Here is a 17,366-nt window from a genome sequence, read left to right as displayed (position 1 = left end):
TGTGTGCGTATGTGCGCATGTATATGTACGTGTGTTGAGACAAATCGAAGGAGACTCGAGTCGCAAACGTGCATTATTTATTGGGTGTGTGCAAAAGTTTGTCTTTTTTTACCCCTCTAATGTGATTATTCTAAATTGAAATATTTCCCCGTCATTTTGTGCTTGCGTCAGGTTGCTATTGAACTTTCTAAAACGCCATTCATTATGATTCATTGGTGCACATAACTTTAAAAATAACAATTAATAAATAAGCGACGAAAAACTTTATATTCGACGCTGCATTCAATATGAATTCCAGCAAGGAAAAAATGCTGCTAAAGCATGTAAATTCATTGTTCGGTTCTTGGAGAGAATATATTACCAATATTTGCTCACAATACGAGCAAATATTGGTTTCGTCTTTTTAAAGATGGTAATTTTAACGTGAGCGCACTGAAGCGCCACGAAAGATTGAGGCCGACATTTGGGAGCGTTGTTGCATGAGAACTTGTCTCAAACGCAAGTAGAACTTGCAGAATGACTCGAAGTTGACCAAGCAACAGTTTGAAGGTGACTGCATGAAATGGAAAAAATTCAAAAGCTCGGATGATGAATGCCGCATGAATTGTCGCAAAACAGCAGTTATCCGCCAGATGTACACGCGCGTTTCATTGCTCTCTACACGGCGCAAAGGAGAATTTTCGAAAAATTCTTACTGGCAATGAAAGATGGATTTTGTATGATAATCCTAAACAGACATTCGTGGGTAGACCCCGGACAGCCTTCTACATTAGTGGTGAAACCAAACATTCCCAGCAAAAAAGTCCTTTTGTTAAGGAGGGAATTATATATGGAAGGCTATTTTTACGAATTTTTTTAACAGAAACGATAGGATCAATGGACTTGAAATTTTCACAGTATATTCGTTAATGTTTAAAATATAAAATAAATTTTATTAAATCACAAGAACCGATCTAATTTATAATTATAGATAAAAATGCTGTTTGCGAGCTCTATGTTTGCTGTCAACATATATATATATAATTTCAAGTCTCTCACTACTTTGAAACCAAAAACTGAGAAAGATTTTTAGAATATACTCTCTAAAAGTGAATCAGTGAGTTTCATTGATTCATTTTTAGAGAGTATGATTGCCATTATAACCTGTACTAAAATGAAGGCAGTCAAGCCAATTTTGGAAAAATAATGACTGTACAAAAAAAAAGTATTGAAAATGAAACTTTCTTCAACTTGTAATCATGTTTAAAAAAATGAATAAAATAAAATATAACTGTGTTCGAAGTAGGGGCAAAAACTACATGTCTACTGTATATTGTGTAAAATTTCAAGTCATTCGGTTTCAGTAATTTTTGCGTAGTCATGTCAACAGTTTAAGAAAATGGTGTTTCCAGATAAACGCCTTTAAAGTTGTGTATGTGTATTTTCCATATAGATAATAACAAATTTATTTTATACTTTGTACATTAATGAATATATTGTGAAAATTTCAAGTCCATTAATCCTACCGTTCCTGTTCGTAAAAAATTCGTAAAAATAGCCTTAAAAACGGCCTGCTCCGCATGTAATCCCCCCCTTGATACGATGGGAAAGGTTATGCGCAGCAATAAATCATATAACGGCGTTTTAAAAAGTTCAATAGGAACTTTGCGAAAGCCTGAAAACGGAGAAATATATTAATTTAAAATAATTACATCAGAGGACTGGAAACAGACTAGAGCTTTCGCGTATACCAACTAGCATGGTTTTGTCCGCTCATAAACCACCAACATCTGGGTAGTCCATATTGCGCAGCGCGCGCTTCCTCGGAGGATGACACGCATCTGTCGGCGTGTTGTTCTCCTCTCGTTGACGATCTCCTTTTCGAAAACAAAAATGGCCTGTCTGCAAGCGCAGGGAGCGGCTTATCAGACGCGCCCATATGGCGCGGGCTGTTCTGTTCTCTCTACAGCTTTCAAGCGACGTTCTTTTCCATCGTGGACGTGGCAAGAGAGATCGCGGGCGCGAGATCTCGCACGCCGCCGGTACATTTGTGCACTCTCGAGAACGTCGCGGTACGACCTCGACCCGCCGGCGCGCCGACCGTACGGGGGGGAGAAGTCACTCGACATTGTAACTGAATATTCAATGTCTCGTAAGCGAAGTCTGAATCGAATTCGCGATTCCGCGGGGCTGCAATCGATGCTCGAGTGTCGCTTCGGAATCCTCTCTTCGGCGCGAGCAATTAAAATCCTCGTCTGCGCGGCGAGCAGCCAACCGGGTGGGTCGTTGAAGATACCAACGTCGGCCTTCGATCCAAGGCCGATCGTTGCGAACGTAACGAACAGCGGATGGAGATAAAGGGCGTTTATTCACATGCCTGGAAAGAGAGAGAGAGAGAGAGAGAGAGAGAGGGAGGGAGAGAGAGAAATAGAAGAGAGGAGGAAGAGAGATCATTTCGCTCGTACACACCAAGTCCTCGAACAAATGATTCTCATTACGAGACATTACAGCGCGGCTCCTCCCTGCAGCCGCGAGTGCTCCGTTGCGCGCTGTTATCTTTACCCCACGTATCATTACTAGTCTAGTCAATCGCGTGCTCTTTCCGCTCTGTTTCGGCACGGGTCGAGATCGGCTCTCGAGCCCGGGCGCGATTACGTCTAATTAATCGAAAGTTCGATCGAACCGATAGGGAGACACCTACCAACGTGCACACGCACGCGTCATGCGCAGGTGCTCTCGGCGGCAGGGTCTCTCGAGTCGACGAAGATAGCGCGCGGGCTCGACCTTCGATCCAAGGCTGTCGCTGCCGGAGCGGAGAGGAGGCGCCGCAGGTACGGCAAGACACACGGACCGTGTGTGCACGCGTCGCAGCACGCGTGTGCGTGGGCGTGCGCGTGCACTCCCGCGGTGGTGGCGCGGTAGCGCGGGGCCTGTTTACACGAAAGTTAATATTGACTGCGTGAGGTTACCAGTTGCTGAAGAAGCGACGCGACGAGGGAGGGCCGCGCGCGCCTACGATGATAATAATAAACGTTACCCGTCTCTTTTTGTCGCGTCGTCCCCCTTCCCCCCCTCTCTCTCTCTCTCTCTCTCTCTCTCTGTCTGTCTGTCTTTCTCTCGCCCGCTCGCTCGCACGTTCCTCGTCGTCCTGCCGTTCTTGCGCTGTGCGTGCACTGCCGGCGGTCCCTTTGATCCGGCGCTTCGTTTGTGCATTTAAACACGACTCGCTGGGACGCAGAGTGGAGCAACGAGAGGCGACGAACGGAAAGAGACGGAACGAAGGGCGAACGCCAGGGGAGGGTGAGTAAGGGAGTGCGTGGAGAGATCAGAAACGGGTGGGAAAGCGAGAGAGAACGGGGTGAAGGAGCGATGGAGAGAAAGAGACGGTTGCACGATGAGAAGAGAAAAGCGCCTCGAGTGGCCCGGCGAAATCTCGTCTGGACCTCCGAGAGGTAAAGTGAGAGTTTCGTCATTGCAAACGAGCCCTCCTCCTTGCGGCCCCAACCTTCAACCCTCCTCCGATTCCTAGGAGTTCCTCTTTGCCTCTTTCTCTGTTTCCCCGCCCCTCCTTCAATTTCTCTCTCTCTCTCTCTCTCTCTCTCTCTCTCTCTCGTCTCTCTGTCTCTCTCGCTCGTTTCACGACTCCTCTGGCCATCTCCTCTCGAGTCTCGCGACTCTTTGTCGCTGCTTTGCGCCGACGATTGTCGGCACCCTCAAATCCGCTTGCTCGATGATAACTCCTCGAGATTAATGTTCTTTAATGGATTCAATGGCGGAGGAGTGCGTTTCGACGCAGCCCTTTACATCGCTCGCCCGTTCGCCGACGAGCACGCGTCGCCGGGGCACGCCAGGAAGGAGGGATGGGCAGCAGAGCGCGCGGCAGGGTGGCTGGCAGGCAGGCAGGCAGGCAGGCAGGCAGGCAGGCAGGCAGGCAGGGAGAGCGAGAGAATGAGAGAGGAAATAACAATCAAACTCTACCCCCTCCCGTTCTTTCCTGGATTCGTCGGGCGCCGGAGGCTGACTGTGAACCGTTCGCGGAAATTTTCATCACTAATTTCGCGCAGCGATTCGAGCCAGACGGTCCGGCGCGCGCGGAAGGTCGATCAATGATCGGGTTACAGGCGAGCAGGAGGGACTGTCGCGCGGACACGTGACGACTGACGTGAAGTTCATTCCCACGAGCTGGCGACATTGAAAGCGCATCTCGTGGGAATGACGCTACGACGTTCCGCAAACGCGCTGCAAAACGCGCCTCTCTCTCTCCCTCTCTCCCTCTCTCTCTCTCTCTCTCTTTCTCTCTCTCTCTCTCTCTCTCTCTCTCTCTCTCTCTCTCTCTCTCTCTCTCTCTCTCGTATTTATCTCCCTTGCACGTGATGGTAAAACGAATCGATTCCACGGTTCGTTTTAGCGATCTCCTTTCGCGAACATTCGCGTTTGACGGCTCAATCGGCGAGACTCGCGCCGCAATTGCGAGTGTGCATTGTCTCGCGTATCAAACGCAGAGAGCGCTTGTGCACACGCATATGCGCAATATGCCGGCTGCAACGGCGAGCGGATTGATTGTTCGCGGCTACATTCGCGCGACGCGCCGTTTCGTCGTGCGCCGCGCGAGTTATCACGTAGTCGACGAGGGCTCATCTTCGAGGGGATCGCCCTCGCGTGCGCCGCTCGCTGATGAAGCGTCGATACGCCGCACCGTGTCTGCAGTCTGTGTTGCGCCGCTCGGCACTCTCGTGGTGAGCGAGAGGACAGGTGAGAGAGAGAGAGAGAGAGGGGGGGAAAGTGCCGACGACAGAAGCTCGCCGTGCGGAGATAGAAGCAAAAGGATCGAACAGCCCGAGCGTGACCGCTGAGGCGTTAATAATGCCACCTCGGGGGACTCGAGTGCAGTCGTTTCCGTTTCACGGATAACCAGGCACATCCGCGCCGACTGCGAAATTTCCTCCGCGAGTCCTCCCGGACTGCAACGGCGCGGCGACGGCGGCGGCGGCGAACAGTGAAATTGTACGAGGCCCGAAGAGAGAAGAAATAAAGAAAAACACGAGGAGAACGTTACGAGAATGTTATCATCCGGCGGGAATCACGCGTGTAGTTGACCGGCTCGTTAACGCGATGGTGTGAGGCTTACGAGAGTATCACGCTGTGAACGGTAAATTAGCGTCGATTGCGAGACGCAGGAAAGGATCTCGCGGAAACAGCGCGCCATCCGGTGCGTGGTTGCAGTCGGTCGCTTTTGCGCGAGCGTAATGGCGTAATGTTGCGTTTTCAGGTAAAACGCGGGTCTGAGAAGGATGCGAGATCCGTCTGAGTGCCGGGCTTGATTCGCGATTAGAACTTGATAAAACGGAGCGCGCTAATGGAGACGCAGATGAAATCGCCCGTTGCGCAGCCCGACCGACGCGTCGTAATAAATTGCTCTTCCCCCCTTCCCCTCCTTCTTTCTCTCCTTCTCTCCCCTCGTCCGTGGATGTACGAATCGTTACCTCTCCGCGAGAACAAGTCTATCCGTGAATTATCGCGAGCTTACGTGCTCTCCACGCGTCGATCTGTGCGCTCGCGCGCGCATAAGTGTGCGTGCGTGCGTGTGTGTGTGTGTGTGTGTGCGCGCGCGCGCGCGCGCGCGAGCACAATTTGCGGCACCGGTTCAAATGTAATTTCCCGCGCGCTAACGACGCACGTTTTTCTTTCAATTATTGGCGTATTTTTTTAACGAGGTTCCGACCGCGTAATTACGTTTCATTTTAGCCGAGGGTTCCGCGCGGTGCGACGCGGCGCGCCGTGGCCGATCGATTTCACGGCGCGGACTAATGAATCAAATTAATGAACGAAGCCTTATCGTCCTCGCTAGTCTTCGGCAATTGTTGCCCTCCGTGAGTTCCGACGACGTGCCCTCCGTAGCGACGTAGTCGAGCGAGATCAGCCGGTGAAGGGGGCGAAGGGGCGACCGGTGGTTGTGCTTCGGTTTCCTTCATTAGTGGTTTCCGAGTGTAGATTTACCGCTGATTATTTCACCTACGTTCCGCCATCAGAGGGCGGACTTGCCGCTAACGTTCGCGATGACGAACGCTACTTTTTGCAGCTCGCGTCATCCTCTTGTCCTAGAGAAGGGGGAAGGGCCGAGCAACCGTCTCCGACAGCGGCGACCGCCACGTCCCGTCGCTGGGTTCGGACAATTTTGGGGGAAAAAAGCAGAGCGGTTCCCCGGCGGGGGGGGAGGGGGGGAGGCCCTTCGGCTTTTTCGTCTCTTTCGCCGTCTTTCGCGAATAATACGCGCGGCTTTGACGACCGAGAGCCACTCTCGACGCGCTTCGTCGCGAGTGGCCGCGGAGCCGAAGGATAAACGAAAAGGAACGCGTCCTCCCTTTTAGTCGGCGTTTTATTGGACTCGATTAAATTCGTCGAGCAGCGAAGTAGCTCGCGCGCGCGCGCGTCTTCAGACGAGAACGACGAGAACGGTGGCGACGGCGGCGGTTCTGATCCGACGGGAACAAAAACGCGGAGAGCGGCGAACGGGAGGAATCGACCTGACATTCTCGGGAACCAACCATCCCGTCCTCCCTCCTTCCCCCGTCTTCTTCTTCCACCCTCCTTCCGTCTTCTTCCATCCTCTGATCCCTCCGACTTCTTCTATCTCTACGGGGAATTGCTTTCCCTCCCATTGTCCTGCGCGAATGCTCCTTTCCCATTCTAGAATTCCGAGCTGGCTGTCTTTTCCATTCTCTCTCTTCTCCCCTCCCCCCTCTCTCTCTCTCTCTCTTTCGCTTTCTCTTACGATACCCGCACGGTTATTCGACGCGCCCTTCCTCCGGGCGCACTCAGCGACAGCGAGACAGGAAGAAGGAAAGAGGGTAAGAGGACAACAGCTTGGAGCGTCGCGAAAAAATTCGAGGCAAAGGTCGTTGTTTCGCGGTCGCGCTTCTCCGGACTTTCTTCCTTCCTCCTACCGACTCATGTAGCGCGAAGGAATCTCTCGAAGGGGGTAGGGGGAGAGGAGCAGTTGCGTCGCGTGCACGCGCGATACGCGTAATCGCGTGTCGTGACCGTGATGTTGCGTATGATTCATCTGTTGTCCCAACATCGTCAGCGGCGCGACGCGCAACGCCGTTCGATCTGATTAATCGTCTCACCCGGTATCATCGATTTTCTCTGTTGCAGGGGTCAGCGAGGCGAGCGTGCAGCTGCAGCAGCCGAAACTGCCGGCCGCGATCCACGTGGGCAGCGAGATCGAGCTTCGGTGTCACGTCGACGGCTCCGGCGACATGACATACGAGTGGTTCAAGTTGGTTCTAGAACTTTGTCTATTTAAACTCACCCACCTACCCACCTACTTACCTACCCACCTACCTACCTGCACGTCTCGCGCTATAACGCGACGCGGGCGAGGGGATGAGCGGAGGGACCGGTAGGTGGAGGAGGGAAAGGTGGGGGGAGCAGCGAGATGCTGCGAGAACACAACGAGACGCGAGCGGGGGCGGCGGTGAGAGCCGGTAGCGCCGGGACAGTTGAAGGGGGTTGGGAGAGGTGGGAGGATGCCGCGGGGCGAACTAAGTTCCTGGCGTAACTGACACCCGACGTTTACGGAACCGACCTGGTGAATTATGAAGTGACACTCCCTCGCTGGGCATGCCGTCGCGGCGGAGTTTCACTCCTGCCGTCACCTCGAATCACTTCCTCCCCTTTCCCTGCCCCTCCTCGCCCTCCGTGGTCCTCCGCTGGCATGTCGGAAAGTCGTGCGGGACAACGTCATTCATTCGAACGGCGTAGTTTAATGACGTCGCGCTTTGAAGGATAAAAAACGTCAGTCCTTGGACGGGGACAGGCACTTTTTGTGAACGGCGGGGCGCGCGCGTCTATGGGCCGTTTCGAAATTGAAAGCCGGCCGACGACGGCGGGCGGTTGTCGCGGGGTAGTTGGTATTCGCCGGCGCGCGATACGAGGGAGGCGCGTGCGATAAGGTCGCGATGAATTGGAAATGGCGATACTAAAGTTACGCGAAGGAGGATGCAGTTAGCGGGCTGAATTAACGGCGTTTCTCGCCGTCTGAATGTAGATAGCACGGTGCGCGCGAGGTGTAACGAGGTGTTGCGCGATTCGATTACGCGCTCGTAAAGCAATTTGCATATTTTGCGGGAGCACGGGAGGGTGCGGCTGAGAGAAGGAGAGAAAGAGAGAGAGAGAGAGCGCGGAGTTACAGCGGACGGGGTCGCCTGTTTGGTTTTCGCAGGAACACGATGAGCCTGGCGCGAAGCGAGCGTATCGAGATCAAGAAGAAGAAGCTGCACATACACAAGGCGGTCGCCGAGGATAGCGGTATGTACAGTTGCCTGGCAAAGAACGAAGCGGGCTCGTCGCCGGTGACCGAGAGCTATCCGCTAATCGTTTCCGGAAATGAGACCGCGACGATTAAGGTCGTGCCGCGAAACCTGATTGCCAAACGCGGCGAGCCGGCCGTGCTGCACTGCATCTTCGAAGACGCCGACGATGTGCAGTGGTTCTTCAAAGAAATCGGCCCGCTGGAATCCGACGAGGAGCGGACGATCTTTGAGAACGGCACCCTCGTGATACACATTGCCGACCAAAGGGACCAGGGATTTTACTCCTGCCATGGATTGAGGGACGAGAGTAGTATCAGTTATACGGTCGAGTTGCAAATTGCCTGTGAGTACTGGCAGATTTCTCAGAGAAACCGGCGATAATGATAAATTTATTATTATTAAGAGTACCGAAGAGTCTTTTCGTATTTTAAAGCCTTCATTTTCCGCGGTTACAGTACGTAGTAGTATACGGATTCTTAATTTTAATCCAGAATTAATTTAACGTTAGTTCCACGTAAGTTAACAACATTTCTTGATTGTGTTTATCAGCTTCTGTTAAAATCGAACTTACTTTATTATTTTCATGTAAAGTTTTATAGGAATTAAACGAAAAGACTTGACGGTATTCCTGAATATATACATTTCTATTGCATTTATTGCACAAGATGGCTCATATTTTAATTTATTCACTCAAATATCTCGAAAAATATAAAACGGATACGGAAAAACGTTTCAGACCAAAGTTATGTGGTTTAAGGGGGGACATAAAATGGCGATATCATTTTGTTTACAAATGGCGTCAATTTCGAAATATTCATTGATCATAACTTTTCTTAAATGGAAACCTCAATTTTGTTATTGTATCATCTTTTTCTACCAATTAATCTGAACAACTTTTGTCTGAAATATTTTTTTATGTGCCCAATATATCTTGAGATATTTAAGGAAGATTTGGTAACTTTTTCAAGATTTAACTAACGACATCTCGGTAACTATTTCTCGGTAACTATTTTGTCGGAAGGAAAAGTAGTACTAGACTTTTTTCCGAGATATTTAAGTAGATGAGTTAAAAAGAGCCATCCTGCATATATAATGTACAGGGTTTCCCCCTTCTTTTGGAAACGAAAAATTGTGAAGATTAATCAGATCAAACTGAGAAGAATAGTCATGTACCATTTTGCAAAAGTCGCAATAGTTATTGAGTTATTAACGATTGAAAATGACCACATCTAAAGGGCTCTTTTAATTGATAACTTGAAAATTTGCGTACTTATTTACAAAATGATAAAGAACTTTCTTGTTCAGCATAACCTAATCTACAATTATATGACAGCTCTAGCGATAGATATGAGTATATTGAACTTTGAACCCTGAATCCTGAACTTGTCGCTAGGGACAATAGCCGTCATATATAATTATAGATTAGGTCATTCTGAACAAAAAAGTCCTTTATCATTTTGCAAATAAGTACGCAGATTTTCAAATTATCAATTAAAAGGGCTTCTAGATTTTCAGTCATTAAGATTTTAATATTGCGATTTTTGCAAAATGGATTTTTCTTCTCAGTTTGATCTGGATTAAGCTTCACAATTTTTCGTTTCCAAAAGATCCCGGACACCCTATATAATATATTATACTACATTTATATATTTAATTAGATCACCAAACATGTATTGAGATTGTAAATCTTCTTTCTTTACAATACGAGTCAAGACAATTTAATCACGCGACGACATCGCATACAAGTCTGAATTAAAAAATTCGCAGACTCATAGATGTGTGATTGCTTTCAGATTTGTTGAACTTCTCGATGGCCGCCTTCGAACCGAAACGTCCAACTCAGCTGGCGATCGTCGGCGAGGATCAAGAATTCCAGATAAGCTGCCTAGAACCTTTAGGCCTACCGCCGCCCAAGGTTTATTGGCGAGATCCCAGGGGACACATAATAAGCGACACCGGCCCCGTGCGTGTTCAAGACAACACGCTCATCATCGCTCAGGCACGAATGAACGAGGATGATGGCAATTACACCTGCGTGGCCGAGAATCTCGCCGGTGAAACGGATATATCCGTCCAAATAGTCATATCCAGTAAGTTGATAACATTACCGCAGAGAATCGAGAGGTTGGACGAGAACCACAAAAAAAGGAAATAATCGTCCAATTGTGCGATCGACTGATTCATCTTAATTTTTAGCCCCGCCGAGTATCGTAAGCTCCCCGGAGTCGCTGAGCGTGATGGAAGGCGACTCGGTGACGCTGACCTGTTCGTATTCCGGCATGGAGCCGCCGGTGACTCACGTGCATTGGCTGAAGGATGGCGCGCAACTGAGGGAGTCGGGCGGCCCGACGAGATACCGCGTGACCGACAATCATGGCAACGTTACCTTGCACTTCAAGAGCGTCGATCTGTCTGATAAGGGGCACTACATGTGCCAGGTGTTCACAACGGGATTCCCGTCTCTGTTCTCGGACCCGGCCGTTCTCACGGTCGAGGAGAAGCTCAAGTTCTCGCCGCAACCGGTCAATAAGCGCCTGGAGCTGAACTCCGTAGCGAAGGTGTCGTGCAAAGCGCAAGGCGCCACGAACCCGACGGTCAAATGGGTGAAGGAGGGCGAGGGCGAGGAATTTCCCAAGCACGTTCAGGACATCAACGGAACGCTGCACTTCAACCACGTGCTGGAGGAGGACAAGGGCCGATACACTTGCATAGCGAGCAACGCTCAAGGCTCCATCAATCACACCATCAGCATCGATGTAGTCAGTGAGTATTCGAGATGGAGCATCCGGAGGATGGGGAGGGAGGAGAGAGTGGGCGTTCGCGCGTGCGATGACGTGCAAACGGGATGAATTAACGCGCTCTTGATCATTTCTTTCCGCAGTCATGCCCAAGTTCACGATACAGCCGCAGAATCCGACGGAGGCTATCGAAGGATACCCAGTGATGCTGCATTGCGCCGCTGTTGGCGATCCCAAACCGACCATTCAGTGGGACAAGGACTCCCGTATGAACAATTTGGACAATCCTCGTTTCGAGGTGTTGAGTAACGGAAGTCTGTACATTAAGGAAGTGTACCTTACTGACGAGGGCAAGTACGGATGCACCGCCGGCAACAGCGGCGGCCTCAAGCGAGAGGAGGTTCAGTTGAATGTGAAAGGTACTCTTTGGTTTTTCATTAATGCACTATCGTTTCAGCGATAGTGTTGCAAAGCGACGGGAAATAACGATAACAACGATTTCTCTTTCAGCCGGAGATAGTTACAGAGCCGATATGGATCTAGAAGCCGGTGATGACGGCTCGATGATGACCAAGACGGTTACCATCACCCTGAGCGCAGCCGCCGCCTACATGGTGCTCGTCGTCGGTCTCATGCTGTACTGTCGTTACCGACGTCGCCGCAGGAAGCAGCAATATCTTCAGGAACAAACGGAAGGTACGACCGTTGATATCCGCATGCACGATAATTTAACTCCTCACGTTGGCACACACGGCCAATTCGACGCGTGCTATTTGAAATTCCAGAAAAATTGGAGAACGGCGACGTGCAAGAGGAACAAACAGAGCTGAAGGAAAGCAGCAACAAGGCAAATTCCACGAGTAAGAAGAAGGAGAACCGTGATTCTCACAAGAGCGACGGCGCGGACACCGCTCAGAGCCAAAGTAGCAACCAGTCGAAAAAGTCCAAATCGAATTACGACAAGATTGCCGTGTCGCGAAGCAACCTGAAGGAACTGAAGCCTCTCGGTCGGGGTGAATTTGGCGAAATTTACGCTACAAAGTATCAGGTGGACGGCGATAAGGAGTCTCTGGTGATGGTGAAGAGTCTCACCAACACCAAGGACGAGATGGCTCTTCAGGAGTTCAAGCGGCACCTGGATCTCCTGCATAAGCTCAATCATGAGAATGTCGTCAAGTTGATCGGTCTATGTCGAGAGGAGGAGCCGGACTACATGATCCTAGAATACACCGACTGGGGCGACCTGAAACAATTCTTGATCGCCTCGCGCAAGGACAGCAATTCCAGTCCGACGCACGAGTCGAAGCCACCGCGCGCACCTCAGCTGTCGGTGGCGCAGATCCTCGCGCTCTCGAATCAAGCTGCGAAGGGCCTCAAGCACTTGGCCGACAACCGATTGGTCCACAAGGACATAGCCGCGCGCAACTGCCTGATCGCTAGTAATCTGACGATCAAGATCTCACTGCCGTGTATGACCAAAGAGCCGTACCACCAAGAGTACACGAAGCATCGGAATCAGGTCATCCCGCTCAGATGGCTGCCCTATGAAGCCGTGTACGAAGACGAGTACTCCACCAAGAGCGACGTGTACTCATTCTCCTGTCTGGTCTGGGAGATGTTCCATCAGGGCGAGCTGCCCTTCAACAAGATGAATGACGAGTCCGTGCTGACTCAGCTCAAGGCGCAAACGCTCATATGGAAGCCGCACAAGGCGGCGCCGCCGACCCTGCAGGAGCTCCAGACTCAATGCTGGGCGACCGATCCGCGCGACAGACCAACCTTCGACGAGGTGGTCTCGAAAATAGGAGAAATTGTGGCCGACAGCTGCCTGTAGTAAGGCTGTTTTACGCGTATAGTGGCCGGATAGCGAGGCTCTGAGCGTATCGGAAATATTGCAATAGGGGTAATGATTGTGCTGAGCTGAACGAGAAGTAAGGCTGACGAGCGCCGACGATCGCGCGGCGGCGATCCTTCCGCCCGTGGAGGATCGTCCGGGAGAGAAGAACGGCCGCATGAGGCTTCGCACTCGCACGCGCGCGCGAGAAAGAGAGCGAGAGAGAGAGAAAGAGAGGGGAAAAGAGAAAGAGAAAAGGAATAATTAACCGGCTTCATGTAAACGCTTGAATATCGACTATATATATACATATATATATATATATATATATGTAATGAATCCGCGGGAATCCCACCCACCGTAGGGAATCCTACTCTCGTGTAAATGGAAAATGCTTGCTCATTAATCATCGAACGCGAGGATTATGTGTTTCAATGATGTCGCCGGTACGTACACGCGCGGATCTCGAGCATCCCAATCCGATCGTGACTAATCCGGTGTACAGACCTCACGTTGAAATTCAATTCGAGCGCGTGCGCGCGCGCGCGCGCGCGCGCAATAGTGAACGTTGTACGCGCGTCTCTCGTTCGTGCGTACCGTTCGATACTCGTCGTTACATGTGATCAAGTGAGTGGCGTCTCCACCGTACGAGGAGTTTTTTGGTACATATACTTTACACACACACACACACATACATATACGCGCGGAGCCCGAGCGCGCGCGACTTCGGACATTTATTTATTGTCATTATATACCATACTCGAAGCACTCTCCCATCCTTAGCTCTGTTCCCGAAGCACGAACGTCAGATTCTCCGTGTTTAGTCGAGCCACTTGTCTCGCGCGATCATTGGAACATTTTTCTTTTCTGTCGTTTCTATTATTCTTTTCTCATTGTAGGTAAAACGCGGTAGGATCGCGTCAGGTTCTACAATAATTATTCGTATTACAGTATTCTTTCGCGTCAGATTAACGGAGAGGGGGAGAGAGAGAGAGAGAGAGAGAGAGAGAGAGAGGAGAAGAGAGAAGAATTCGACAAGGAAATGATATTAATTTCGACCAACATCTCCGTCTCCCCTCCCCTCCCCAGCAATGACTTTTATCGTCGGACTAAGAATAACGATCTGTATGGGCCCATTACATGTTATTACGCAATTAATGCAATACTTAGTATACAGTATCGATATAATAATAGGTATCATCACCGTACATCGAATACTCATAAGGTACTCTAATCGTTAGGTGAGCCGAAGGAAAGAAACCGACGACGGGGACGCTCGGTCGAGCCGTTCGGAATGAAGACGACGACGACGACGACGACGACGGCGGTCGAGCGTCACCGGCGATCGGGAAATGCCCGGTGCTGCTATTGCACATGCATATTATACGGACATGCGTATTAAGAAAGTATCACGACCATATCAAATGACGAACGGAATCTTATATCACTGCCTATTTACTCCTACACACATCCACACACCCACACACGCGCTACAACCGCTAAGGACACGTATAACAAAAGAAGAGAGAAAAGAAAAGAAACATAAGGATTATTTATAACGTATATTTATGTGTGATAAGAACGATCGCAATCGACCACTCGTATCGACTAAAAAGAGACGGCCTTGTACATACCGATGATATAAGTGTAAGTTCTTTTTAAGCGCGAGAGAGACTAGCGTGAAATCGTCGCGTTTGATTTCCAATTAATGTGATCAGTCTCGAATCCCGCCCCCCCCCCTCCCCCACCCTTCTCTCACAGCCATAAGACTAAACTCCCCGTAAAGTAACTCTCTACAGCGTCGGAAGAAATTTCGCCGTATTTTGGTACCGGTGAGAGAACGCTCGAGGCGCCGGGGGCACGTGGCCGAGGTATTTAACGGTGCAGAAAAACGACTACTATACGATTGCTACTCGAAAGCCTATTTTTACATGTTACGGAAATTTAGACTCGATCAGATCAGGCGAAGTATCGCTCGCGATATTTTTGCATCCGCGGTTACTCTCACGGTTTGATAAGTAGCGCGAACAATCTACTCAACGCGATGGTCCAATGAGAAAGAAAGAGCAAGAGTGAGAGAGAGAGAGAGAGAGAGAGAGAGAGAGAGAGAGAGAGGAACATTCCGAATGTATGTATTACCGCGACTGTTCCGTGTCATCCGATTTGTACAACGAAAAGCAACGTTCGTATTTTAACTCTACGTAAGTTGTGTAACATCGTCCTCCCCCCCACTACTTCCGCGTTCAATTTGAGCGAATCTACTTGGTAAGGAATAATCCACTCGCGCGAGACAGATGCGCCTTTGCGTCCTTGCTTCTTCCGTTCGATACAAGACTACTCGTCGTTATACTCGTCGATGCTTCGAAAGCCAGATGCAAAGGGTACAAAACCGCCGAGGAGGAGGGCTGCGAAGGCTCTCGTGGGTAGGAAAGAAAGGCAGACGGATGAAAGGAAAGGAATATAGTAATCGCGCAAATCTGTCACTTGTCCCGTGCCGAACGTGCATGCATTACGAGAACTCACGACTCTAAAATAGTTTATCGAAGCATTAAGCCGCGCACAGAGCCGTGCGGAAGAAAGAAGAGAAACGATATCGTATCCGCGGCTTAGTTCGGCTTCGCGGACGCGCGACACGAAACGACTCTCGTCGAAGGGGAAAGTGGCCGGTATGCGAGAGAACTTGCTGGTTCGCTTCGCCTTGTGCTGATCCTTATCGAGAGACGGGTTGTAACGAGCGCGCGAGGTAATCTCTTCATCGAGACCGCTGCGCGTCAAGGATGCGTTCGCGTGAGCAACGATCCGCCGCGAGAGCGGTGAATTTTACAATCGATCGCGCGATTCGTTCGCAATTTGTACTCGGCGAGGAGTTCAGGAAATTGATCGGGGAGAACGGTGACGATGCGCGATGAGATCGCTTGGAAAGATATATTCGTCGTCGAAGAGTCGTGTGTCCCCCCGAAACTTCTCCTGGACCTTCCGCGGAAAGGCAGGAGGGAGAGGAAAGGAGGGAAAATTAAAAGAAAGAAAGAAAGAAACAAAGGCAGGAAAAAGCGCTCTCGTCGGCTCTGTGCTGCATGCTGATATAAATATGATGTATCATATACGCAATATAAGATATACGAAGCACTAAGGTAACACACTGCCAATCGTATCTATGTAATGTAAAAGGGTCATAATTACACGATAAGTACGACCATTCTCCGCTCTAAAGCACCCTCGTCGTACCGAGCGCAGCGTAGCGCAACGCACCCACCGCGAAAACACACCGTCCGCGAGCGCAGCGAATGTGTCCTCGTGGGCGCTCTAATCAAGTACACGAAATATGTAAGAGCACGAATTGTCGAGTAATCTTTCAAGGTAACGGATCACCGGAGCTCGCGGGGCGCGTCTCTGCGAGCGAATTTTATGAAATGCTTCCTAAATGTTCGCTAATGTACGTCGAGAAAATATTCTTGTGACCAGCGATGGCGAGCGTACTTGGGACGGCGGCAGCATCGGAATACGAAATTTCAGCCCGAGGAGACTCGAGCGAGACGAGCCTCTGAAACGCGCGCGGAAGCTCGGTGAGGGCGCGACGAATTGTGTCGATCGCGATGCCGCGCGTCCGCGCTTTTGATCGTGATTTTGATCGGAGCTGTGTCGTTAGGAGAAATTAATAAAAAGGCCAGATTCGATTTACGAGAGAGCGCGCGCGCGACAGGAATACGAATAACGTCCAAGTACCCGAGCCGTCGCTGCTTGTAACATAAAGTACGCTAGGGCTATTGTTACCCTGCAGCGATCTAACCCCGCAGTACGAGTACGTGTGGTAAATTAAGGCCAATTATCCAAGTCCTATGTGCTCATATCATACGCTCAGAATATTCATCGTGCGAACGCGATCACCACTGCCATAAATAATGAGGAAAGAGGAGCGAGACGGCGCGCGCGGCCGGAGGCCGTGTCAGCCGCGTCGCGGGTGGGTTTCGTGAAGCTACCTATTATGTCTAACACGTCTAGTCATATACGGTGACAGAAGCGAACAGCGAAGGTACGGAAGGCTCATTTGAATGACGTTCATATCCTTAGGCGTTCCAAATCGATTTCTTTTTTACAGTATTTTGTAAATATTTGTACTTTTTTATCTACATCGTACTTATGAATTTTTGGAATAGTATGTGCTACGATACTAAATAAAGGTGAGACAGAAAACCAAGCACGTACGTTTCTTTGGGCCTACCTTGCAAAGTACCTCCGAGGAGACGATATTTCAGTTCTCGTTAACACGATGCTTCAATTTTCGTATCTCTTTGAGTTCCTCCTACGTCCAGCACGTCCGAAAATCACGAGACGCTCACAGGTGGATGGAGAGCCTCCAGGTATGTTGCAGCAGTCTATTATCGTTTTCTCTTTGCTAGAAATAATTACTTGCCACCGTTTCGTGGCCGGTAATTCGAGTCAATTTCTCACGAAGAATATTACGATAATGCACCATAATTAGCGTACATTGTGTATAATGTA

At 50.0% G+C, this 17,366-nt stretch overlaps 1 protein-coding gene across 2 annotated transcripts in view; it reads left to right on the top strand.

Annotated features, from left to right (window-relative positions):
* LOC105187804 (inactive tyrosine-protein kinase 7) overlaps positions 1-13,045 on the top strand; it is a 48,522-nt gene extending 35,477 nt beyond the window's left edge. Inside the window, exons 1-8 of one of the 2 annotated variants that reach the window (XM_011148840.2) lie at positions 4,371-5,248; positions 7,135-7,258; positions 8,204-8,637; positions 10,088-10,384; positions 10,491-11,057; positions 11,176-11,451; positions 11,543-11,728; positions 11,818-13,045. In XM_011148840.2, coding sequence (XP_011147142.1) covers positions 7,239-7,258; positions 8,204-8,637; positions 10,088-10,384; positions 10,491-11,057; positions 11,176-11,451; positions 11,543-11,728; positions 11,818-12,866 — 2,829 coding nt within the window. In that variant the 5' untranslated portion in view covers positions 4,371-5,248; positions 7,135-7,238 and the 3' untranslated portion in view covers positions 12,867-13,045. Of the gene's footprint in view, positions 1-4,370; positions 5,249-7,134; positions 7,259-8,203; positions 8,638-10,087; positions 10,385-10,490; positions 11,058-11,175; positions 11,452-11,542; positions 11,729-11,817 lie in introns of those variants that run through there. The other variant, XM_025299481.1, reaches the window with a different exon arrangement.
* The last annotated feature ends 4,321 nt before the right edge of the window (positions 13,046-17,366 follow it).

The sequence above is a fragment of the Harpegnathos saltator genome, unplaced genomic scaffold (assembly GCF_003227715.2).
Source record: "Harpegnathos saltator strain DR-91 unplaced genomic scaffold, Hsal_v8.6 scaffold280, whole genome shotgun sequence".
Classification (NCBI taxonomy): domain Eukaryota; kingdom Metazoa; phylum Arthropoda; class Insecta; order Hymenoptera; family Formicidae; genus Harpegnathos; species Harpegnathos saltator.
This window is presented reverse-complemented; position numbering and strand designations above follow the sequence as displayed.